The sequence below is a fragment of the Rousettus aegyptiacus genome, unplaced genomic scaffold (assembly GCF_014176215.1).
Source record: "Rousettus aegyptiacus isolate mRouAeg1 unplaced genomic scaffold, mRouAeg1.p scaffold_m13_p_3, whole genome shotgun sequence".
Taxonomy (NCBI): Eukaryota; Metazoa; Chordata; class Mammalia; order Chiroptera; family Pteropodidae; genus Rousettus; species Rousettus aegyptiacus.
This window is the reverse complement of record NW_023416306.1, coordinates 4,962,771-4,987,593: the sequence shown is the minus strand read 5'-3', so window position 1 is coordinate 4,987,593 and position 24,823 is coordinate 4,962,771. Positions and strand designations below refer to the sequence as shown.

General features: G+C 52.7%; 2 protein-coding genes and 1 pseudogene across 3 annotated transcripts; 2 read left to right on the top strand and 1 right to left on the bottom strand.

The window, feature by feature from the left end:
• Window positions 1-1,238: 1,238 nt before the first annotated feature.
• On the top strand, window positions 1,239-1,508 carry LOC107504590 (annotated as a pseudogene).
• Window positions 1,509-8,487: 6,979 nt separating this feature from the next.
• TOR1B (torsin family 1 member B) lies at window positions 8,488-14,449 on the top strand. 2 transcript variants are annotated; one of them, XM_016133808.2, is made up of 5 exons: window positions 8,488-8,752; window positions 9,392-9,657; window positions 11,068-11,243; window positions 11,707-11,834; window positions 12,545-14,449. In XM_016133808.2, the coding sequence occupies exons 1-5, from the start codon at window positions 8,554-8,556 to the stop codon at window positions 12,784-12,786; spliced, it is 1,011 nt and encodes a 336-aa protein (XP_015989294.2). In that variant the 5' UTR covers window positions 8,488-8,553; the 3' UTR covers window positions 12,787-14,449. The 2 variants fall into 2 exon arrangements, 1 of the variants encoding a protein (XP_015989294.2); XR_004956307.1 differs by lacking the exon at window positions 11,068-11,243 and having other exon boundaries at window positions 8,522-8,752; window positions 12,545-12,572.
• A 1,765-nt stretch (window positions 14,450-16,214) lies between these two features.
• Window positions 16,215-24,403, bottom strand: TOR1A (torsin family 1 member A). The gene is made up of 5 exons (XM_016133807.2): window positions 24,147-24,403; window positions 23,257-23,522; window positions 21,047-21,222; window positions 20,822-20,949; window positions 16,215-16,859 (listed from the first exon to the last, which is right to left on the bottom strand). The coding sequence occupies exons 1-5, from the start codon at window positions 24,322-24,324 to the stop codon at window positions 16,609-16,611; spliced, it is 999 nt and encodes a 332-aa protein (XP_015989293.2). The 5' UTR covers window positions 24,325-24,403; the 3' UTR covers window positions 16,215-16,608.
• Window positions 24,404-24,823: the final 420 nt, after the last annotated feature.

Below are 24,823 nucleotides of genomic sequence, written 5' to 3'. Positions count from 1 at the left end.
CGACACCCCATACAGGGCAGTCATCACACAGGTACACCTACCTGCACTAGTGGAAGGAAGGGAATCATGGCACTCAAAAGATGGATGCTGTTGGGTTCCCTTTCCAGATGGCTTTTTCCTCATTCACAAAGTTACAGGGGGGTGGACAGCCATGTTCACCCCAAGGGATGCTGCCCCTGCCCCAGGCCACAGCTGATTGGACAAAGGGACCACCTGAGCCAGGTTGGGCCAATCAAATCACTTCCCTGGGAGTTTGGAGTTGGGGCTGAGAGAGTGGAGGGGAGAAGAGAGTAGGTGCCCGGTCTGTCTGGGTGTCCGGACCAGCAAACATAGAGCCAGGTGCTGTCCAGAGAAGAACGGAGCAGATCCACAGAGGGAAAGTGAGGATGGAGAAGGGAGAGAGGCAGGCACTCCCGTCCTGAGTCAGGTCCCTTCCTTGGCCCCAGGGCTCGTTTCCCCATTATGTTTTGCTTATGAAGTGGCTTGGCAGCCCTGAGCCCACACCTAGTAAGGTTTCACAGAAATAAACTGTATATCCTTGTAGACAAGATAATACGAAAAGGAGAACACTCAATATCATGTCCCCCTCTACACAGGAGAACCTCTCCATATGACATAGACGCTGATAAAACTTGGATGAGAACAGGACTTGGTGTAAACAGTTGGCATTTTAAATAATATGGGCTTTTGAACTTTTCCCGTTGTCATTCATTATCTTTGTAATCTTCTGAAGGTCACAGAGGGGATGAGCATGGGGAATTGAACCCACGTCTCTAAGACCAGCAGCTCACCAGCACCCTCTAGTGCTTCCCTGGGCGCGAGCTGGTCTCCCCTGCCGTGGGCAGCTTCCGGGTCTATCAGCGAGAGGACACCTCTCCCCACAGTCCAGCCAGGTTCCCTGGGAAACAGGTGCGGCCCGGGGCGCGCTGTCTCTGGTCCTGAAAATCTCAGCCCGCCGCAAAACCAAAGCGCAGAGCCGCCTCTACAGCAGATTCATCCTTCCAAGTGTTTCCTGGTCGCTCTTGCAAGTTGCTGAGGACATAAGGAGTCAAGCTGGCGGTTCTGAGTGTTTCTGATTAGCACTGTAAACAACGCAGACAGCGCTCCAAGAAAGCAGTGACGGAAAGGGTAACGGGATGAGGCGACATAAGGACCAGGGGCAGGTGGGGGTGAGGTGGAGAAGGGACCAGCATTCCCGCGACAGTGACGTAAGAGGGCAGCCGCTATGGGCTCGGACGATGAATGAAAACCAAAGACACAGCCTTAAAACTGACTGCGGGTCTAAATGCCCGGAAGCACTCCCCTCTGTAAGGTTCGTAACGAAATCTTATATGAATGGGGTTAGTAGTTCTAATGGCGGTGCACCAGGAGCCGTATCAGTGCTAGCGAAACGGTAGGATCCACGGAGCATCCAAGTTTTCCTACAAGAGCTTCGGTGCCTAATGATGTCTAAGGAAAAGATCGAACTCCCTCAGCCGCCCAAAGGGCAGAGTCGCCGCAATCAGTAAGAGAGAGAGAAACCGCAGGCTCTAAACTACCCCCCAGTAAGCGGTCTTCGTTTGCCACAGTAGTAAAATTTCTAGATACATCTTGCAGACCTCAGAGTACCGGATTTCTCTTACAGTACTATAAACGATACAATTTCTCTTACGATAGCATAAATGATACATTTTTTTTTGTCGACTTGAAGTATATAAGTTGTTTTAAAATTTAAAAAACTTTCTTAAAAGAGGAGGAATGGGACATAAAGCAGTGTCAGGATCACTAGGTACTGGGGGGGGGGGTGTAATCGATGTTCACTCTTGGGGCTCAGAGGTGTCTGAGTCACGCAGAGGACTCTGGGTGGGTGTGTGTGAGGGGGGCGGGGTGACGCTCCTCGCCCTGCCGCCATCTTCCCGCTCTCCATGGATCCTAGTGGCCGTCAAACAAGTCAGGAAATAGGCTTTTAAGGAGACAATGCGCTGTGCAAGTATGCAGAACGGCACAAACCACAGGGCGACTCAGGTACCCAGCACCGCTGCCTCAGGCCAGTTGGTCTCGGGTCACCATACCTGACCCAGGTGGGGCCGGTCTGATTCTCTCTCCAGGAGGGCGGAGCAGTAGGGCCCCGGAGCCCCTGCCACCGAGGCCCGCACCCGCCCCGCCCCACCCCCCACCTTCCTGCCCGCATGGGCGCTCCACATTTTTCACATTTCCATGGGCCGCATTTTCCACTCTCCACCTTCTGGGAGAGGACAGTACTGGAGCTGACAGTGACAAAACACTGAAGCCAATGTCACCCGGCCTCCCCTGGGGACCACGTACGTGCGCACCGAGGGGATGAGCTCCAGGGCCCTGAGCGGCTGAGGCCACGACCCGCCTGCGCAACCACCAGGGAAGGGCAGCGAGGCTGAAAACTGGGAAGTCGAAAGTGTCTCGGACTCCTAGGCTATATTTTCCCAGGAATAGTCTGGAAAAGTCTGAGGCTGTGCTCAAAGGGCCGAGACCTTTGAAAAATAAGTTTAGAGATGGATGCTACGAACGCAGAACTGCACCGTGGTTCGATTTCCCGTTCCCAGGGCCCCACTAGAGAAAGAGCGGCGTGCGGACAACAGGGCGGAAGACGTCAGGGCGTCAGGACTCGGCAGGGCGGGAACTCCGGACCGCAGAAGCCGCCTGCAGCCCTGCGTCCCCCCAGCCCGGGGCTCCCCCGCATCCTCATTCAGCCTCAGCACAGCTGGTGGAGGACGAAATGGAGGGTCTGAGCGGGAAAGAAGAGTGACCTCCGGGGGGACTGTGGAGTCCACTATTCTACACGGTCAGGCAATCTAGGCTGACGGTGTGAGCTACAGATTTTGAAGGTTATCTGACCCAGGAGGGCAGGCAGAGTTGAAGACTGTGGGGACACGCAGGAGCCTCTGCATTCAGGGCCGGGCTGGGGGAGACCAGGGGCCTGGGGGCTGGCAGCTCTAGGGGCTGATTAATGCCAACCAGGACTGAACACGGCCCCTGTCACATAACATTAAAGGGTGTAGGTAGGGCAGGCGCCTTGCACTGCAGGAAGTGTCACCCTGAGCACCACAGCTGGAGTGCACAGCTGGAGTAGTGGGAAGGAAGTCAGCCTCACGGTCCTCTTCCCTAAAATCCACCTGCCCCCTTTTCTCCATCTACTCTCCTCTCGCTTTGCAGAAAAAGGGCCGCTCTCAGCCACGTCTGACACCAGACAAGGAACAAAGCGCCCCTCAACCGCGGCCCCTGCCCAGAGACGAGACACGGATGGCTTATTTACCAAACACTTTAGAAACACTATTTGGGCAAATTGTGGATCAATGATCATTGTAATGATGGTTCAATCCAGAAGAAAAATTTTAATATTCAGAGGCTTTTGGTCATAGGAACTTAATAACATTTTAAAAAATTCAATTGTGATAAAATACACAGAACATAAAGTTCACCGTCTTAACCATTTATAAGTGTACGGTTTGGTAGTGCTAAGTGCGTGCAAACCCTTGTGCGTCCAAACTGCAAAACTTTTCATCTTGCAAAACCAAAGCTCTGTACCCACTACGGGACTTCACGTTCTCCCCTGCAGCCCCTGGCAGCCAGCTCCTACTTCCTGTCTGTGCATTCGGCCCCTCTGGGCACCTCACACACGCGGAATCGTACAGTATTTGTCTTTCTGTGACTGGCTTGCGTCCCTTAGTATAAGGTTCATAGAAACTTGCATACACTATAAAATGTCAGCGTATATTCCTGCCTCTGTTGCAGACACATATGATAGGTAAAAGAGCGTTTTGGCACCTTAGATATTTTCGCAGATGTAGAAAAGGTAATTTATCCATTTCGCATGCGTTGCATTCAGTCCTTTGAGCATTTCTGCCCATCAAATGCAACTTATGTGCTTTCGCGAACAAATTTTAGTTCAGAAGAATCGGTGCTTGTATGATTACGATTTTTGCAATATCATCGCTTGTCAGACAGCAGCACATACAAAACTGCTTTTTTTTTTTTTAACAAAAGAAACCTTTTATTTTAGAAGCATCTTAGATTTGCAGAACACTTCCAAAGACAGTACAGATTTTCCACGATGCCCAGTTCCCCTCTCAGAGTGCCTGCCTCCCTTCTTGAAGAGTGTTCTATCCTTGACATTAAACGCCTACTGTATACAGGGTACAATTCTAGGTTAGAGATACAGAACACAGAAGACCAAGGTCCCTGCTCTCCTGAATCTCTCAGGCCAGCAGGAGAGATGGGCAACAGACAAGGACACAGAGTGACAGGAGAGTAGGTGACTGGGGGGTGGGAGCGGGGCTGCTTTAGGTGGGGATGTGGGCTCCGAGGTGAGCCAGGTGAGACTCCACAGCAAGAGTCCAGGCAGAGAGAGGGGGAGGCGCAGAGACACTGAGGCAGGAGAGAGAGGGGGCTGTGGGGCCGACTGTGAGGGAGGACGTGGATGGGAAAAGGTCTGAGAGGGCGGGGGCGCAGCATGCAGGGCTCTGAGGTCAGAGTCAAGAGGGTGGACTGTGCCTACGGGCTTTTGGAAGCTATGACGGGTTCACAGCAGGACCAGCATGATATGGTTTGTTGTGAAAAGACCACGTGTCTCTGACATGGGTAGAATGGATCAGAGGACGAGAGTGGATGCATGGGACCCCTGAGGGGCTACAGTGGTCATCCACATGACAGATGATGGTGAGAGACAGAGAGGATACAGAGAGAAGGGTCTAGAATGAGGTATCGTGGGAGGAGCCAAGGAAGACATGAGGCTGCTGCGGGAGAGGAAGGAGGCCAGCCAGCCAGCCAGGAGACGGAGCTCCAGATGGCCGCGTCCAGCCAGCGGTAAATCCTGCCACGTCCAGCGTGGCTCTGGAGAATGTGCCTGAGTGGGAACGGCGGGAGATGGAGAAAAGAAAGAAGAAGGAAAGCTGAGATTAGGAGGTCCGCTGTCCGCTGAGGGCGGAGCAGCGGCACGGTTTTATTTTTGCAAGCCGCTTTTATACAAGAGCACGCGATTGCTGGCTAGGGTAAGATTATCCTCACCCACCCGACACCCTGCTATGGTCTTTTGCAGTTCTGTCTGCTGGAGGCTATGAGGGTCCTCCCCGCCTTGGAGCAACACTGCATTGTTCCCCCACCAGTTCTCCTTCCCCAGATTGCAAGGACAAGGACCTTGTCAGCTTACAATCCGCTCTCCATACCAGACCGACACAGGAGTCCTTCCAAAAGGGAGGCGTCAGCCGCCGATGGTGAATGCATAGCTTGAACATAAAGGATGAAGACCGAATGCCTGCTTAGCAGGGTCTGACTGGGTGGGGAGGGTCTTCACACTTTTTTTGGCTCATACATCCCTTTTGCACATTTTTAGATCGACATCGAAACTTTTCATCATAAGTTTAAATGGTTGCAAAAGACTCAAGTTCCTGTCTGTTGTAAGCATGGACATTTGATGCTAACATTGCTTCCCTGCTCTCCTAGGTACACTCAATGGAATCCGAACGCCACGGCCATTCACCTGCCAACATCCATTAATGAAACATGTGAACAAGTCGGATATGTTCGGTCATTTTTTTTTTTTTTGTACTTGGACTCGCATTTCTGTTGCATTACTCCATCAAATGTCACCCTAATGAAGCGCACTCTCTTTCATTGATCATCCTCTCTTATTTCTCTGCCACCAAGATAAGAATATGCTACCAATTAAAATTTAACAGAAAACTCTTTCTGGTGAGCTCTAAGTGTTAAAACATTTGGGTTATTGTATTATTACACAATCGATCAACACAACATAGCTGTGTTACAAAATTTTTAAATGATTATTAAACCAAGAATGAAGATTTTATGGGAAATGCATCTCAATGAGACATATGGGGTTCTTGCTCATTTTCTTTGCCACTTATGTCATGTGGCCACAGTGGGAAAGTCCTGAGTGACTTTTCTTCTTCCTTGGAGGTCAGATGTGACAAAGAGGAGGTAAGAAAAGCACTCTGTAGGAGGCTGGGGCCACTGGGATCTATCTTGCTCGGGTTAGAAGGTTAGAGTCCTCAGCATCGAAACCCTTACAGTGATCCACTCACGTGCCCTTGGGACGTCCTCATCTACCTTTAGAGCTCACGTACTCCAGGTTGAAGATGGCTGGCCAAGCACAAAACAAGGCCCACCAAAAGGGCCACCCTCCAAAAAAAAGTTGGGGCTCTGAGCACCTCTTCTAGGGCAGTCTGACGAGCTTTCTCCACCAGGGTTGGTGTGAGCGGGTGGCTGGCCTGGCGGCTGTGGTTCTCGTTATCTGTCTCACCTCATCTGCTCTCCTGCTGGCTCCGAGGACAGAGACTGCCTCGGGCATGCAGTTGGGGGCAAGCCCATTCTGGTCCTTGGAGCGCAGCCATGAGAGACAAAGGAGCGGCTCTTGGCCGTTTTGTAACATGGGGGCAGGAGAGTGTGTGAGGAGAACAGGAGGCTGGGATCATAAAAGTCACAGAACCTGGCTCATTCCCTGTCTTCCTAGCTGAGTGGCTCAGGACACATGATGATACCTCCACGAACCTCAGCGTCCCTGTCTGTAAAATGGGGATGACGACAGTCTATTCTTCTTGGAGATGTTGGGGGTATCAGTGAGCTGATGCATGCAGAGCCCTTACCGCTGCAGACAGAGGTCAGGAAGACCAGCTGCTAGGACTGTCACCTCTTCTGACCTTTTCAAGAACTCCGTGAGGCTCACGAATCAGGCCACTAGTGTTTGAAAGGAAATGTTTGTTGTCTTTAAGGACTGTATGCCGTGCTGGCGAGATTCCAGGTTTAACTATGGAATTACTAAAGCTCAGTAACTGGCATTTGTGACTAGTGATGACACAGAATACAATGCCCCGCAAGAAACAGCAGATTGGTGTGGAGCGATGATGCCGGAGTCCTCGTTCCCCCTTCCCTCCTCCTGCTGCTCCTCCGCAGTGCTCCCCAACCACAGTGGCCCACCCCGAGCGCTGTCTCTACTCCCAGAATAACTCGCAGACGCCTTGCCCTCCCTGCCACTGCCTCTGCCCCGGTTCAGGCTGCCATCTTCTCTCTCCCAGGGTCTCAGCCTTGGACACAGCCTCCCCTCCATACTCTTGGCCCCTCCAACCTCAGTACAGGGCCTGAGTGGTCTGGACCATCATGGCCAAAAGGCCCTTGCATGGCTCCTTCTGGTCCCAGAAAGCCCTCTCTCCCTGGCACGGCTTGAAAGACCTGAGGACTTGGCCCTTGCCCATGATTTCAGTCCCCGGCCCCCATCTTCACACGCAAGATGCCTGAGCAACCACGTAGGGTTTCTGTGTGCCCAGCTCTCACCCCGGTCCATTGCATGTCCTGTCCCCTCCCTGGAGCGTTCGGCCTGATGGCCTTCACCATCCCCTCCTCGCTCGCCCCAGTCCTCTAGGGTAATTGTCACTCACTCTTCAGGTCGAAATTGAGATATGGAGTAGGAGAGCCTTCCCCGACCTGCAGATTAGACGAGGTGTCTCCTCTGAGGTCCCATGTCACAGCACGGCCACCATGTCCGTAAGTCGTCTGCTTGCCCATTTGTCTCCCTCACTAGACTGAGAACTCTGTGAAGGGAGGGACAGTGTCCGCTCTGGTCCCTGCTGTATCCTCAGCACATAGCACTGGATCTGAGACAAACAGTGTTTATTAAATGCTGATAGATTGGCAGATGAACCAATTTCGGCAAAGCCTGGGCCTATGTTACCTGGACCACTGCAACAGCCTCCTTGCTGAACCGAGTGATCTCTAATCTGACCACGTTGCTCCCTGTGTATCACCCGCTGTGGCTCCCTATTACCCACCAGAACAGAAGCCAAACTATAGCATTTGCAACCCTTCCTCTTCCAGCGTCTGCCTAGCTCTCCACCACTGAAATACTTTCGGCCCCGCAAATGGCACATTCTGCATGTTCTGTTTTATGTGCAGAACATTCTACTCCTCACTTTTTGCCTGGCTAACTCTGGTTCTCGGTTCGGACAAAAGCCTTCCCAGCTCCAGAGCCCTGGTGCCTCTCCCACCGCTCACTACTGGGCGCTGCTCACTGCCTTCCCCGTGGCCTTGAGCTGGAGAGGGCGGGGGCCAACTCCCTGGTCTTCGCTGCGGTCTTCCCGGGACCCAGCAAGGGCCCTGCCCCGTGCTGAATGGAAGACGGGCTCCTGGCTCTGTGCACCCCTGGGCACGCCTGTCTTGGTGCAATCCCGGGGCCCGGCCTGGGGAAGGGCACCCAGCGCGCCCAGCAAGCGCTGCAGGAAGGCAGGCAGGTGCGGGGACGGGAAAAAGGCTCAGGACAGCTTCAGGGAAGGGAGGGGCGGGGACGACAAAGCGAGGTGTGTGGGATCTCCCAGAAACTCCTAAGAAAACCAAACCGAAAAGGCTACGCGCGGGCTTGGACTGAAGCTGAGTCCCTGACCACGTCTCCCGCCACTCACGAAGGCGCCTGCGCCGTCGGGGGCGGGCGCGTCCGCGGGCCGGAAGTGAGGCGGCCGGAAGTCCCGCCTCACTCGGCCGCCCGGCGCTCGGCGCATCGGCGGCAGCGGCGGCGGCGGGGCTGCGAGCGGGAGGATGCGGCGGGCCGGGCGGCTCGCGGGCGGCGCGGCGCTGCGGCTGCTGCTGGCGGCCCAGGCGGTGGCGGCGCTCGAGCCCATCAGCATGGCCATCGCCGTCGGGGCCGCCTCGGCCCTCACCGGCTACCTGTCCTACACCGACCTGTACTGCCGCTTGGTAGAGTGCTGTCCCAAGGAGCAGCCGCTCAACGCGTCGGGTACGGCTGGGCGGCCTGGAGGGGCGCGCGGGGCAGGCCCCGGCGGGCGTCCCCCGGCTCGCGGCGCTCACCCGAGGGTGGGAGGAGTGGGGGAGGACGCATGGGACCCCGGTCGGGACTCCCGCCCTGGAAGCCGGCGCCTTCCGAGTCAGGTGCGGCGGGTCGCGGGGCCCCGCCCACGTCCCTTTCCGAGTGTTCGGACTCCCTGAGGGTCACAGTAAGAAGAAACTGAAAGCGCGGCCAGCCCTTCTGCGCCACGCCGGCCCCTTTAAGTAGTTGTCAGACGTGCCGCGTGTGCCCAGAACCCCCCACGTTTGGCTCTCTCGGTTTTCTTACGAGCCAGCAGGGGTGGCCGGGGAAATAGCATGCCGCTCATACGAGAGGGGTCTAGGCCTGAGATGAACCGACACATTTAGTTTCCTCGTCAGACACTTGCGTGTTAAAGAGGACGTCTGTGTAGTGCATTTCCTGGGAAGTGGCATCGTGCGACTCTACAACCCGTGGCTCCGCCTCAGTGCCAGCCCTGGGGTCTGGCCACTTGCGCCTCTGTGCCTCTTTGGCCCGCTGGGAAAAGAGCTGCTTTGCTGGGGCATGTTTAATGTGTATTTTTCTCTCTGTTCTGGGGCTGGCTCTGTGCAGCCCTTAAGCTGCAATTGGAGGAGAAGCTGTTTGGGCAGCATCTGGCCACGGAGGTGATTCTCAAGGCACTGACTGGCTTCAGGAACAACAAAAATTCCAAGAAACCACTGACTCTTTCCTTACACGGCTGGGCTGGCACAGGCAAGAATTTCGTGAGCCAAATTGTGGCTGAAAATCTTCACCCAAAAGGCCTGAAGAGTAACTTCGTTCACCTGTTTGTATCGACTCTGCACTTCCCTCACGAGCAGCACATAAAACTGTACCAGGCAAGGGAACCCCGTTATCCTGTCCAGCAGCCACTCAGACTGATGTGGGCGACCTGCTTGCTAACTCTGGCCTCCGCTGCTTTTCCTTGTACTGCAGTACCCCCAGGCCCTGCTGAGTTAAGGCACACTTACCCCCAAACCCTTTGCCCTCTGCAGAGTTCTCCAACTTTTTCCTCACTTGATTCCAAAATAACATAGTGGCGTAGATGATGTTATTTCTTTTAAAAGATGGAGCCAAGAGAGGTGAGGTGGTTGGCTCTTGCTGGTCTTTGTGACCTGGTGGCAGATCAGAAACTTGAACCCAAACTTCCTGACTTCCAGGTCACAGGGCAGCCGCTCTCTGCAATGGATGATGCATTCAGCGTTCCCATCACAGCCTCGGTTAAGTGGAGTGGGCTCCAACGGTCTGCTTGGACACCAGCTTCATTTAAGGCTCCCGCTGGGATGCAGCGTCAGCTTTGCCTATGCGTTTTAGTGACGTAGACAGGAGTTTTTCCTCAATCGCTCTGATCCCCTTTGCTCCTTCCTTCCTTCAGATCCTTGGCTCTGCTTTCTTCAAACGAAAGCCTCGGAGAACTGGACCTTATGACCATGTCTCCTTTTGAGATATTCTTTTCACATTTCTTTTATATTAAGTCGTCCAGTAGGGTTCGCATTTAAATGAATGCTATCCTCTAGAGGTTAATATTCCTACTGGTAAGTGGGGACTGATATAAGAAACAGAAACTGAACCGAACAAGGAAATGAAAGTGGATATTTGCCACGCAGACTAAGGGAAGATTGCCAAAAAGAATAATTTTCTTGGTTTTCAAATGTTTTCATAAATCTCTAGGAATATAGTAATCTAGCCTCTGGAGCCTTTCACGTTTTGGAGTTAGGGCTTGTTGCTTGGATGTCTTTCTGTCTGTTTTAAGAAAGCGTGGGAACAAATGCTTTTTGTGAAATGTCATCCAGATCAGCTCCTTTGTGTGTGGCACCAGTAAAAGACGGTCTTGGGCACCACGCGAGTCTTCACTGGTTCGGAATTCCTCAGTACGCCTGGTCAAATTGAGATTTCAGTCCACAGTGCAGTGAAAATTACGGGCTGGTTAACAGTCGGTTGAGATCACGATTCATCTATCTTGTACCTCTTATTCCTTTCAAAAGTCCCATTGAGGATGTCATTTGAGTTAGGAAAAAACTTAGCATTTCGGCACCTATCTGCTAGTTTCTGCTTTTTATAGAGCAAGTTTTGGACAGGCTGTTAGCCAGTAAATGGGGTTCGGGTGTGGTTTCTGAGAGTTCTTTGTTAAACTCTGAGAGCTCTGCTTTTTAGTTTTTTAGAGCCCAAGGAACAGGGTGGCGCTTCTGCTCCCCGTGGCACACCCTTTGAGCCTGTGCATCCTATTTCTCCTTTTATGGTCGGTCTAGGACCAGTTACGGAGTTGGATTCAGGGTAACGTGAGTGCCTGTGCGAGTTCCATGTTCATATTTGATGAGATGGATAAATTGCACCCTGGTATCATTGACGCAATCAAGCCATTTCTGGACTACTACGAGCAGATCGATGGTGTGTCTTACCGGAAGGCCATCTTCATCTTTCTCAGGTTAATGGGACGTGGGGGTACACTTTCTCGGGGACACACTTGCCCTTCATTCTCCCAGAGTAAGAATGAGGTCCTGGTGACCACCAGCATTCTCTTTCCCGGGGACGAAAGTGCCAGCCTAGCATGAGTGACTTCTTGATTTCTTTGACTTTTGGGTTGTTAGTTACCAGCGTGACAGAGAGTAGGCAGGAGAAAATGAATTAAAGATAGAATTGCTGATAACAGGCAGTTTCGTTACCCGCATATGTCGTGTCTGGGGGTTATAAAAAGTCACAGCATTACATAGCACGTTTTGAAAAAGCAGATTTTAAGCTCCTTGAGGGGAGACACTATTTTTTCTTTGTCTAGCAGCACCTGATAAACATTCCTTGGTTAAGAATAAATGTCAGAGCAGGTACATTTCCTGGTTAGACACAGAGTTCTTAATTTGTGGTTTTAATGTTTGTGTCTTGGACAAACTCAGCAATGCCGGTGGGGACCTCATCACTAAGACGGCCCTGGAGTTTTGGCGGGCAGGAAGGAAAAGGGAAGACATTCAGCTGAAGGACCTAGAACACATCCTGTCTGTCGGAGTCTTCAATAACAAACACAGTGAGTCCCCCAGGGTGACGAACCCCTTAGCCCTGCTAGTAGAGTCACCTTCTTTCTTTAAGCCTTTCACAAAGCCACAGAACCCACGTGCCTTTGCTGAAACAGGGACATTTTCTTTGGACATTTCTTAGGGGTTCCATGGAAAGCAACCTTACAGCATGATTGGTCCGTAAGTTCCTAACTGGGTGGGTCATGATGAGTGGCCACGCTCCAGATGTGTGACTTCTTTAGCGAAAGGCGTACCTTTGCCTTACAAAAGCGATGCCCCGTAAAGGGGCGTCACCCTCGCGGGGGCACGGAGTGGTGCTGACTGTCCTGTAATCCAGTCCCCGCCTCGCTTTCCCCCGCCTCTGCGTTGTCTTCCTTGTGGTCCCTGCTTAATTCCAAACACATAAGAGACACTGCAGACTTTCACCCCAGGGAGCGTTTTTCTCAGTCTGTTGGGATCTTGCTTCCGGGCCCAAATACATTTTTATAAAAATTCTCTACAGGTTTGGACGTTTCTTACGTCGACATTCTAGAAGCCAGTTAGCAGGGGCAGCCAACCTATCTTTATATCAGACTTGTTGAACCCTTGACCAAAAGAGGATCTCAAGGGTTAAAGACATGAAGAACGTACTTTGGGTTGGGATCAAAATGGGCCCGTAGGAGCTTGGCTAGGTGACAGTGACAGCGATGGGTGGGAAACCCAGCTGTGTCTTGTTTTGCAGGTGGCCTGTGGCACAGCGGACTGATAGACAAAAACCTGATTGATTACTTTATTCCCTTCCTGCCCCTGGAGTACACACACGTGAAGATGTGTGTGCGGGCAGAGATGAAGGCCCGCGGTTCTGCCATAGATGAAGACATTGTCACCAGAGTGGCAGAGGAAATGACATTTTTCCCCAAAGATGAGAAAATCTACTCAGACAAAGGCTGCAAGACTGTGCAGTCACGGCTGGATTTTCACTGACCTCTCATCCAGGCGGAGTAGGAAGCAGCCAGGAGCCCAGCAAGCCAGCGCCTGGCCTTCTGGAAGCACTCTGAAGACCTCATCGAGGTTTGCACATTTGCACCTGTGGACTTTTGGGATCTAGAGTTTCTAAGAGTTGATATTTTGAAAAGCCACTAACCTGTCAAGTACACTTGTCATTTGGCAACATGATAACATTAAATCCAGTCGTTAATTGCAGTTGAAGATGAACTTTGAAAATCCGTGCCCACCCTCACTGACCTTGACGGAAGTGCCTTGAAAACAGCCGTGTGCGGCCAGGACTGTCTCCAGACCCACGGCGCCCGCCCCAGAAGCTGCCGTCGTCACCGTCACCGACGTTCCGGAGCTGGCTGCAGTCTGGGAGCTCTGATGCCAATGCCGACGACACTCTGCTCTGGTTCTTTTTCTTCACACAGAGAGCGTTCCCCGACCTGCAGAATTATCAGTTAGAATCGGTGGCACCTTCAGGCGCGGTGTCCTGTGGGAGGACGCGGGCCTGCGCGCTGAGCAGGGGCTGCGTGGGGGGTGGGGCGCCATCCTCGGCCTCCCGCTGTGGCCACTGCCCTGGCTGCTCGCGGGGTCCCTTCACTCTGCTCTCGCTTGCTGTCACTCGCGGCCTCCCTTGTGCCACGTCTCCTCCTGCGTGGTAGTTGCTACTTGGTGACCTCCGGCCACATCGCCGCTGGACAGGAATCGGAAGGAGACCGTTGGTTATGAATTTGAGTCCTTGGTCCCCATGGTGAAATGTTTGTTGGTTTGTCTGTACATGGGTCATTCTCTCGCTTGACTCCACAGAAGCGTTTGAAACCCGTAGAACATGTTCACCTCCGTGGACAACACGTGCCTGGACCAGGCGGTCAGTGTGCGGGTTCTGCCTTGCTAGGGTGGCAGTATCCTATACGAGGAATGCTAGGGGCTTCGAAGACGTGTATATTTTTTTATAATGTTTTTACTTCTGAATCTAGGGAAATATAGGCCGTTGCTTGTTAAAACATGAGAAGGACATAGAATAAGTTAATTGCCTATTTTATCAGATACTCTTAAAATAAATGGTATAAATTTTTATTCTGAAATACATGGTAATATATGGTCAAACAGTCAGTCCGAAGTTGTGGCTGGTCCTCGGTGTCATCTGATAATGACACCCTCTGTGGCAGCCAGGCTGGGCTGCCCTGGTCACTGGGAAATCAGACTTAGATTCTGTTGACTCTAAGTCAGTGTGACTCGTCCGTCCCGTAGTTGCAGTGCACCTGTGGACAAAACGAGAGCAACGTGCAATCTTTTTATATAGATGTGGTTGAATGTTTGTATGACACGGGGCGGCCTTTCAGAGGATCACACCCAGTCTTTTAAAAATGCCAAGTTGAGACTTAAAATTTTTAGTACAAATGCTCAAATTGGAGCTAAGTTCATTTCTTTTATAAACTTTCGGGTGTTTGGTCAGGAGACAAAATTTTGTCTGTTTAGAGTGATGCAACGTACTCAACGTGTTGGGCACCTTTGGACCGCTGCTCCTGATTTGTAACTTGCGAAAGCCACGGCCGACCACAGCCCAGCCTCCCCCACCCCACATAAGACGTGAACAGAAGCTTGAATTGACCTGGTGATTATAAAATAATAAAGCCTAAATTTTATCACGTGAGGTCATTTGCTCTTTTTTTCCCCGAGTTTATATATTCGGTGACTGACAAGTTTGAGCTTGGAATAAAGACTCTTCAACGACTCAGGTGTCATGGGCTCACTGTGCCCCAACCATGCTGGGTGACAGTCTTCCCACTACACAATATTTACCTTACAGGCTGTTATCCCCAAACAAATACACAATTAAATGGGATTAGATGATGGGCTATACTCCCATCCTGTTTTCATGGATGAAAATAACATCAGAAAGAGCTGGGCTTCTAACAAATACGTTCTCCTAAAGTTGACGTAACTGAGGCACGGGGGAAACGTGACTCTGCTGGCTGTCCGAACCTGAGCAGAGGCCAAGCTCACACCAGGAAACCCGACTGCCCGGTCTGTCCGCCCAGGGAATGCGATCGAAATCCTACTTATCAGCCAGATCTCAGCGCAAGCGCTTCACCTGGCTCCTCTCCATTAGTGAATTGCTGACACCAGGTCTCCCCCCGGGACCGATGGGCGAGCTGACTTTCCGCAGGGTTCGAACCCTCTTTGCCACCATCCCACCCACTCCCCTCATTTCTCAGTTGAAGGTGCTCAGGTCCCAGGAGGCTGACTTCCTGGGTCTCGTTCCACCTGGTACTGCCCCGTCTACAAAGGCTGAACTTTCCAAATTAAGTCAGGGGACCCCTGTGTTCTTTAATTGGGGTGCTAGGGATGCCGCCCTCAATTAGCCCTAATCTGTGACTCCTGGGCACAAGACAACAGGCCAGCTTCGGCTTGACATCACTTTCCAAACTTAAGCCGTCCTCAGGAGGCCTGGGCAGCCCGGAACCCCTGTATGGGCTGGGTCCTGGGTCAGCCCGGCAGCCAGGCTGAAAACTGTCCCTGCGCGGCGGATTTACGCACTCACACCCTCTACCCCGCCTGTTTTTAGGCGCGCATGCGTGTTGCATAACACGGTAAGTCTCCTGCAGTGCCCCACACTCCTGCCGGGCATCTCAGCTGCAGTTGTCTCTGCTCTTGAACTCCACAGCTGGGTGTCAGCAGCTGCATGAACCCCACCGCAGTGTGCAAGGCCCGTGCAGCTGAGTGAGGAGCCACTTGTCCCGGGATCCTCAGAGTCCCTGCATTAGGCTTCGTGTCATTCGGACCTGGACTACTCCTGCTAGGTCTTCATTCATAGCTTAAGGACATAAAGCCTACAGGGGAGGGTTGTTTCTCCTTCAAAAATGTATTCACAAATTACAGTTTTAAAGTAGTAGTTATTTACATTTATAAATAAAAACACTGTTTCCAGCATCCTGGGGGTAGAGGGAGAGGTAGCTAAGCTTTCCTTGGAGGTGTTGGGAGATTGAATTACACATAACAAAAACTAGTAATGAATGACTAAGGTCTTAAAACAATATGGCAGGACTTGCCAGGTAGCACGCGGCTCCTTCAGGAACGGAAGGCAGAGCAGGCTTCCTTGGCACAGCGGAACGACTAAGAGACAAGCTGGAAATACTTTCAAGGAAACTGTTTCTAAAAAGTGTTCACAGTTACTGAGATTAAAACCTTGGAAAGGACAATTAAGGCTTATCTGTAATGTGCCTGAGCGTGTCCTCGTAAGTACTTGTCCTTCTATCTAAACACTTCTTTGCCCCTTGCAACGGTCCTCCTGTGACAGATCTGGCCACTGCTCCGGCCTCGGTCCCCGGTAACACCGTCCTACGAAGGAGGACACGCCGAGGACCTGGCCTGGACTTTTTTACAGCAAACTTTAAAAAACACACAAAGCCAACAACTTAAGAGTCTGAAAAGGTTCTCATAATGTTAAAAACCATTTTAAATAAAGTTATCACATTTTCGGTAAAATGTAGTCATCCTTCCTTGAAAGAGAAACACTTGAAATAAAAACATGATTTTTAAAAAATCCTGGGTCCCGGCGCGAGTGGGCCGGGAGCAGCTACTCCCTCCTCTGAAGGCTCCAGGGGGCTGTTCCAAGGCCACCACCTGTAAGGTGACAGCCTGCAGGCCCCACTGAGTGAACACAGTGCCCAGGAAAACTGTCATGGCGGACAGCAAAAATTCATTTTAGTCCTCCTCCAGGGGCAGAGTGGGGGAGGCGTGGGGAGAGAGCTGAATGTGGCGTGCGTTCTTCTCCGAGGCGAGGCGACGACTCTGGTGCCAGCAGTCCCGTCAGTCATCGTAGTAATAATCTAGCTTGGTGTACACAGTTTTGCAGCCTTTGTCAGAGAAAACTCTCTCCTCTTTGGGGAAAAACGTCATCTCCTCAGCCACTCTGGTTACGATGTCCTCATCAACTTCGTAGCCTCGGGACTCCATTTCAACTCTGATGCACATTTTTAGGTGTTTATATTCCAGGGGGAGGAAGGGAACGAAATAATCGATGAGATTTCGGTCAATTAAGCTGCTGTGCCAGAAGCCACCTGGGAAAAAGAAACAGGTGCTGCTCATCCATCGCCCATCTGCCCGCCCGTCCACCCCTGTCGACTGCTGCCAGGCCCTGCAGGTGCAGCCCCGCACCTGCCCTCAGGGAGGTGCCACCTGACGAGGCAGGAGATGCAACAGGAGCCGGCTGACGGACAGCTGTGGGCCCTGATGCTTCTAGGAAAGCAAAAGGTGGGTGATGTGACGGAGGGGGCGACTGTTAAGCTGAGGCCTCTCGAGATGTGACGTAAAGACCTGAAGAGGGGCAGACACTCACCGCCACAGTGTCTGCCGCTGGGAACGAGCAGAGGGACTGAGGGGGCAGGGGGCGGACTGTCAACACAAACGCAGCGTGAGAAGACTTCCCAGGGAGCGACCAGCCAGCCACTCCTTTGTTTTGGAAACTTGTGACTCACCGCAGTTTCAGCAGGGTAGAAACCTACGGCCACTGCCAGTGCATTCTAGGGGACCAAAAACGGGCCTTCGGAGTAAGAACGTGCGAGGACAACACTCTGCTCTGGCCGCAGGACCCTGCCAGGCGTTTCGCCTGGGCTGAGGGTGACTCCGCCCCCACCCAGCGCGTCCCCTCCCGGGCACACGCCCGCTGGGCCGCACCCGGCACTGCTGCAGATGCTTTCCTTCTGCTTTACCGCGCGGCCTGTGTGCCTTAGTCCTCAGGCCGGTTCTGACGTGTGGGGTTTTCTCCCACCAAGCAATTCTCCGACACCGGCCGGGTGTCCTACAAGTCAAGTCAATTGTCACACTATCTATCTACCGGGAGTAGCGTCAGATTCCATAGGTTGAGGGTTGGTTCCCTCACTTCGGCCACCAAGTACAAGTCAAGGTTGTCACCTGAGCTTCTGGCCGACTGGCTATAGAGGTTCCGATGGCCCCATTCTCGGGTTCAATGAATTTGCTTAGTGGCTCACAGAACTCAGAAACGTTTTCCTCACTAGGTCACCAGCTTATTCTAGAAGGATATAACTCAGGAACGGCTGGATGGAAGAAACGCAGAGGGCGAGGCATGGGGACAGGACACGGAGCTCTCACACCTTCTCCAGGTGGCCCTGTCTGTAGCACCTGCACCTGTTCACGACCGGAAGCCCCTGAACCCGCCCTTTTGGGTTCTTACAGAAGCTTCATTACAGAAGCAGGACCGACGGAACTTCCAGCTCCTCTCCCCGACCCAGAGGTTGGGGTGGGGCTGTAGTTCTACCCTTCCGATCTGCTGGGTCCCCTGGAAACCAGCACCCGCCCTTAGGTGCATTCCAAGAGTCAGGGCATTACCACAAGCTCAGGTGTGGCTCACAGGAGCTTGTTAGGAAAATCAAGATGCTTTATGGCTCTTATCGCCTAGGAAATGCCCAGTGCCAAAACAGGCCAAAGACCAAACATACTTCTTATTACAACGCAGGGGGTCACAACTGGGGTTCATGTTTTTCTTTGCCAACAGTGCTTTGCACACAGCTAGTGCCCAATAAATATCTGCCTGCCAGGGCGGGGTCAGCGCTGAGGCCGTGGGAAAGAACCGAACTGACCCTGAGCAGCACGGGCACCACCCCCCCACCCCCGCCCTGGGCAAGTACACTCACTGCTCTCCCTCCATGTGCGCCCTGTGTGATCACGCTCACTGCTCCCCGCCGCCCCGCCCCAGGTGAACACCCTCGGGGAACATGGGGTTCACGACCCAGGAACCCCGCAGTGAGCCGGTGAACAGACAAGCTCGGGCGGTGCCCTGCAGGCTGTGGGTCCTGAGGGGGAGTGGCCAGGCAAAGGAAGCTCACAGCCACGGGGTCAGGCAAGGCCCGGCCGAGGAGGCGACTCCGGGCAGAGCCCGAGCGGTAAGGGCCGACCGCACAGACACCCGGGAGCGGTGTGCTGGGGAGCGAGTGCGCGCAGGCAGTCTCCTGGCGTTAAACCCCGTCCAGCCCCCCACCCCGCCCCTGCCCCAGTTTGCACCCTCGGGTGATGCCCCCCGGTACTCCACGGGAACATGCAGCTGCCAGCTCATCTCGGCCTGGATGCCGCCAACATGTCGTCGCTCACGGAACACACCTGCCCTCACCTCCCAACCTTCCCCACAAACCTGCTGCTCCCGAAGCCCATCCCCCTAAGTGGCAGTGCCACCCATGCAACTGCTAATCCAGACGGATCCTTGATTCATCTCTCTCATTCGGCACACAGCCCTTTAGGAAATCTTGCTGCTTCTACCTTCAAACACATCCCAATCCGAGGACGTCACCACTCCCACCGGCCGCCCCCTGCTCCAAGCTCCAGGCATCTCTCCCCTGAGCAGCTCCCGGCTCTTCCCCCGGCCCCCGCAGCCTCCAGCCTGCTCCCCACCCAGCAGCCAGCACGGTCCTGTTCCATCACAGTCTGCTCAAAACCCTCCAGGGGCTCCCTCCTCGACCTAGACTCAAGCCCCAGGCCTCACCACAGCCCCCAGGCCTTTCGTGATCTGCACACCCACCCAGTCCGGCCCCTCGTCCAACCCTGGTCGCCCTTGTTCACCCTGGAGCACCCACGGTGGCCCCCCGCACTCTCCCACCTCAGGGCTCTCGCATATCCTGTTCCCTCCGATGTCCACGCGGCTCGCTCCCTCAATGTCACCCTCTCGGTGAGCCCTCCCTGACCACTCTAGGAAAATTGCAGCCCGTCCTCATCCCAGCACCCCCAAACCCTCTTTCTTGATCTACTTTTTTTTCCTACTTGGGGGAGGAGGGGGCAGATACATCTCTACCGCCATTATAGACATATCCCATCGTCTGACACATTTCCTTAATTAATTATCGTCATTACGATGAAAATGCCTTGAGAGTAAGGACTTCCGTGTTTTTGTTCACTGCTGTGTCCCCCGTTCCTGGACCAGACACCTAGCAGTTGCTCGGTATGTACTTGTTAACTGAAAGAACGGGTCAGAGTTCGGCCACCTGCCCAAGGCTACAGTAAGGAGCAGAGCCGGTTCCAAAGCTTGGGCCCCGGGGTCCCTTTGTGATGAACTGCATTCCAGGCACCTGGCCTCTGCGGCTGCAGTATTTAGGCTCTGGTTTCTATTGCATGTGTCACATTTTTCAGCATGCCAGGAAACTACTGAACACATTACAAAATATTCTGCCTTTTCTCATTAATATTCCAGTTGCATGAATTGACATAAAACATCCCATACTGTTCACCACGTTTCACGGAAGTGTGAATTTCTTGGCAAATCTGTTTCAAAGGAAATTTTTTTGTGACATAGGAATGAACCTGGGTGAAGACTTGAATGGTAATGGTGAACCCAGACGGCTCACGGGTTTTACCCAGTGGGCCAGCCTTCATCACGGTGGCTTTCCACCTCCAAAGGCTCAAGGTCAAAGGTATGTGTGAGTTCACTGGACGCTTGGTAGTTAAAAGCATGGGCGCTGGAACCAGGGACACTTAATGGCTATGTGGCCTTGGGCAAGCGGCTACTGTTCTCTGAGCCTCGGTTTGCTCATCTGTAAAATAAGGATGATAAATTTCTACCCCATGAGGTCACGGTGAAGAGTAAAGGGCAGGCGCAGGTAGAGGTTTCACACAGTGCCCAGCACAGAACAAGGGCCCAACCACTGTTTGCTGTTAGTCTCGGGCACGGAACCTTGGAGTCTGGGCAACGCACACAAAGAAAGGACCTGACGAGCCACCTCCCCATTTGGAGTCACCCGCCACAGCCTTCTTTGCTCAACTACCTGCTTTTTTCCTACAAAGGAAACGGTTTAGGTGAAAACAGGGAACTAATTTGCAAGACCTCCAAGAGCAACCATTTCCCTTCTTCTTTATCGCAGGCTTCTCACACCCTAGGTTGCCTGGAGTCCCTGACGCAGGGTCTGCTCAGACACTTGACTCAGTGGGCCTGGGGAAAGCAGAGCATGTGTCTCTAACCAGCTCCAGGGCTGGGAATGCCAGGGATTTAAAACTTAGGGACGTGGGATCCTGAACTTACTGTTCTTGTTATTGAAGGCCGACACGGACAAGGCGTGCTCCATGTCTCGGAGCTGAATCTCCTCCCTCTGCTTCCCACGTCTCCAGAACTCCAAAGCCACGTCTGTGATCCTTTCCGCTCCAGCATTGCTGTAAAACAAGTCCGGTGGATGAGGACTGGGTTTTCTCCTGAAGCCCACGGGCTCGGGCTCAGAGCTCTTCGGTCATGTCCCAGCCTGGAACTTACCTGAGAAATATGAAGATGGCTTTCTGATAGGATACCCTGTCCAGGTTGTCATAATAATCTAGGAAAGGCTTGATGGCATCAATGAGGCCGGCGTGCATCTTATCCATCTCGTCAAATATGAAGATGGACCTCGCACAGGCACTCACGTTACCGCGAATCCACAGCTGTAACTGATCCTGAATTGTGAGGGGAGGAAGCCAACACCAAGTTCTCAGCAAGGACAGCGAATCACCCAGCACGAGCACTAGTGATGCTATAACTGCTTCCACAGTGGCTGCATTTACGGAGTGCTGACTGTGTGCTGGGCAATGAACTTCACACACGCATAAGCTCTTCTGTTCCTTGCCACGACCCCATAGAGTGGGCGTTAGCGTGCTCATTTTAGAGAGGAGCAAACGGAGGCACAGAAAGCTTACTCGATTTGACCAAGGTTCCAAAATTACTATGTGGCAGAGCTGGGATCTGAACCCCACTCGGCCTAATTCCGAAGCCCCGCACTTTTGATTATAATTCCAGTGCTGTGAGATGTCACACTGATGCTGTGGCATTGAGTTGCTGGTCCTTTGTCACTAAAATGGTGACAGTAACACACATTCTGTGTACACCAGCCTTCTAGGAAAGAAGGCAGAGACCAAGTGACCTGTTCTGGAAAACGGCCTGGAAAAGGTGCTCTAACTTTCCCATGGGGAAGGTAAGACATGCAGGCTCCTTGACGAGGCAACTGAACTTGAGAGCACACGCACTTTGGCGTGAGTGCAGTGAGCTAACACTCTTGAGTTTCTGGAACAATGCCTGCAGATTTCTGAAATACACTTGCTTAAATAGAAACGTTCCATAAGAACATACTTAGGTACTTCTTAGAATATTAAGCAATCAAGATAAGGAGAAAAGGCCCTTTTAAACAGAAATTTGAGCTATGGCTCTATATACTGCTTTCCCAGTTTTTTTCCTCCCTGAGGAGAAATCAGCTGTTTTCTGAGGAAGACTGAAGTTACAATGTTAGGTCTTGATTTCCTTTAATTTTGGTTTTTGCTTGGTTACCATGGTCACGGTTACAATGGTCCATGTGTAGGAACCTAGTAGCCTGGGCAGCGAGTCTGCTCTACAGGCAAGGACTAGCCTCGATTTAGAGAGAAGGAACCTCAGGAGAGCTGAGGCGAGTTATATGAGGCTCCAAAGTGAGTCACTGTTTAAATAGGATTCACTGGTCCATTAGGCTCCAGCCACCAAGGTTTTCCCGCTCTGCCCCAGTTCTCAGGCAGTAACAGAGAACATGCATTGAGCACTAAGGATTAGCCACTGTTCTAAGCACTGTTCACATAACGCTTTACTGTGGTCACCCAAAACCCATCACAGTTGTGTGCAACAGAATATGACCACATTCCCTATTTTACAGAGGCAACTGAGGCACAGAAAGGTTAAGTAATTTGTCCAAAGTCACACAGCTAGTAAAGAGTAGAGCCTGAATGCTAACTAGGAAGAGCAACTCATCATTTGTCTGGAACTTTCTCAGTTTTAGCACTGAAAATCCCACATCCCGCAAACATCAGACAATTAGTGACCCTCACGTTCCCTCAAGCAGAAAGGGAAAATGTGTTCACACGGGTGACGGCTAAATTTCTGTGTGTCTTGCCCACCTTGCAGGTTTGTGAGATGGATTAAAAAAGGCAACTCATGTGCCAGGTATTGTGATACATTGTTGGCAGGCAGAGCTCACTGAATTCTCACAATCCCATTTTACAGATTAAGAACCCGAGTCTCAGAGAGGTCAGGCCACTATCCCAAGATTACACAGCTGGTAGGTGGTAGAGTTAGGGCTCAAATCCCAGGCTGTTCAGTGAGTTAAGTGGTAATAGTTTGCAACACTGCAGTTAAACAAACTTAGCCCTCTCTAGAGACTTTTCATCTACAAAATGAGTTGGATTTGATGATCTTTATGTTGGATTTCATCAGGTCCATCTCGAAAATCCTATGAACCCACTTACTGAGTATCACCCTGGACCTGTTTTCGGAACGCACAAACATTGATAGTGTAACTACTCTACACAAGTTAAGCCCTCTGTAACTTCCCCATCTCTCTAGAGGAACTGACACATGTAACCATTTTCAGGGCTCACTCATTTCAACATGCAATTCCCAAATCCCATCCTGCAACCTAGAAACCCCATACCCAGCACCATCCAGGAAGAACTCCGAGATTCTGCCCTTGCCTTGTACAGGGTGATGTTGGAGGCGTGGGGAAAGTGCAGTGTGGCCACAAACAGGTGGACATAGTCACTGTTCAGACCACCTTCGTAAATGTTCTCGGCGATGATCTTGCTGACAAAATTTTTGCCGGTGCCCGTCCACCCGTGTAGGGAGAGGGTGAGAGGTTTCTTGGGCTTCGGGTTGCTTATGAAGCCAGACACGGCGTTTAAGATGACTTTCTTTGCAAGATGCTGTCCAAAGAGCTTGCTGTCCAAGTCCTTCTGGAGCACTGAGAAAAACAAAGCCAGTCAGGGAGGGGGTGGGGGGCCCACAGCTGGCAAAATTTAGCCAACTTTACAGGCTCATGTGAAAGCCGGCAAAGCCAGCTAAGCTCTTCGAGCACCTGGAGAGACTAAAGGAACAGAAGCCCTTGGCCCAGCGATGGCAGGTGGGTCCAGGAGGCCCTCCCCCTGCTGGTGCTGCCCATTTTACAGTCCTGGCCGGGGCCTGGCTCTTTCCTGAAAAGGTTCTTGGCTCCACTGCTTCGGCCGCCGGCGTGCGCCCCTCGCCCCAGCTCTGCTCCTCGCGCCCCACGGCCGCGCAGGAAGAGAGCTGCAGTCGCGTCCCCGCCGTCCGTCCGGTCTCCGGCCAGGAAGGCGGAACCTCTCCTCGGAGGAAATTTACAAGCGTCCACACGCCCCGTTTCTGCGTGAAGCCGCCCCACCTGCAGCTCGCCTTCTGAAGCGTAAGCTTCTGAAGTCCGGGGTACCGGCAGTCGGGGCCCAGGAACCAGGCCCCACCCCGCGCCCCGACCCCGCCGGCCTCAGCTCTGGCCCGGCTTCCGGCCCTCCAGGCCCGACCCCGACCTCGGACCGCCGCCCAGCTTCGGCCCCCAGCCCCCGCCCCGACCTACCCTCCCGGCTGAGGCTCTGCTTCTGGCCGCAGCACTCGGTGAAGAGGCAGTAGAGGCGCGGGTAGATGCAGCCGGTGAGGACGCCGGCCAGGGCCAGTCCCAGGCTGATGGGCTCCACCGCCCGCACTGCCAACGGCGCCAGCAGCAGCAGGCTGAGCGCAGCCCGTCCCGGCTTCATACCCGGACCCCCGCCGCCCTGTGCGTGCCCGAGCCTACCGCGGACCCGTGGTCCTGCTAGACCGGGCTTCCGGTTCCGCCCATCTGTCACCGCCATCTTTGCGCGGGGCGAGCCCCCTCGCAGTGCCGGTGCACGCCATCTTTGTTAGGGGCAGGGCCTCTTCCGCTTCCGCGAGGTGGGCGCCGGAAGCCACTGGGGGTCGCTTTTTTTTTTTTTTTTTTAAGTTTTAGACTTATATAAAAATTGAGAAGACAGTTTAGAGAGATCTCATATCTACCCCCACCCAGCACATGGTTTCCTCTGCCATCTTACATTAGTATGTTACATTTGTTACATGTGAACCTATCCCGATGAACTTACATTGGTATAACTAATCGTGGGGAATACTGGTCAAATCTTTTGTAGAATACGCCACTATTGGAATTTGCTTCACGGCCTAAGGTTATGGATTTTAGGGAGGAATATACTTTACAGAAATAAAATGCTATTTTCATAAGGT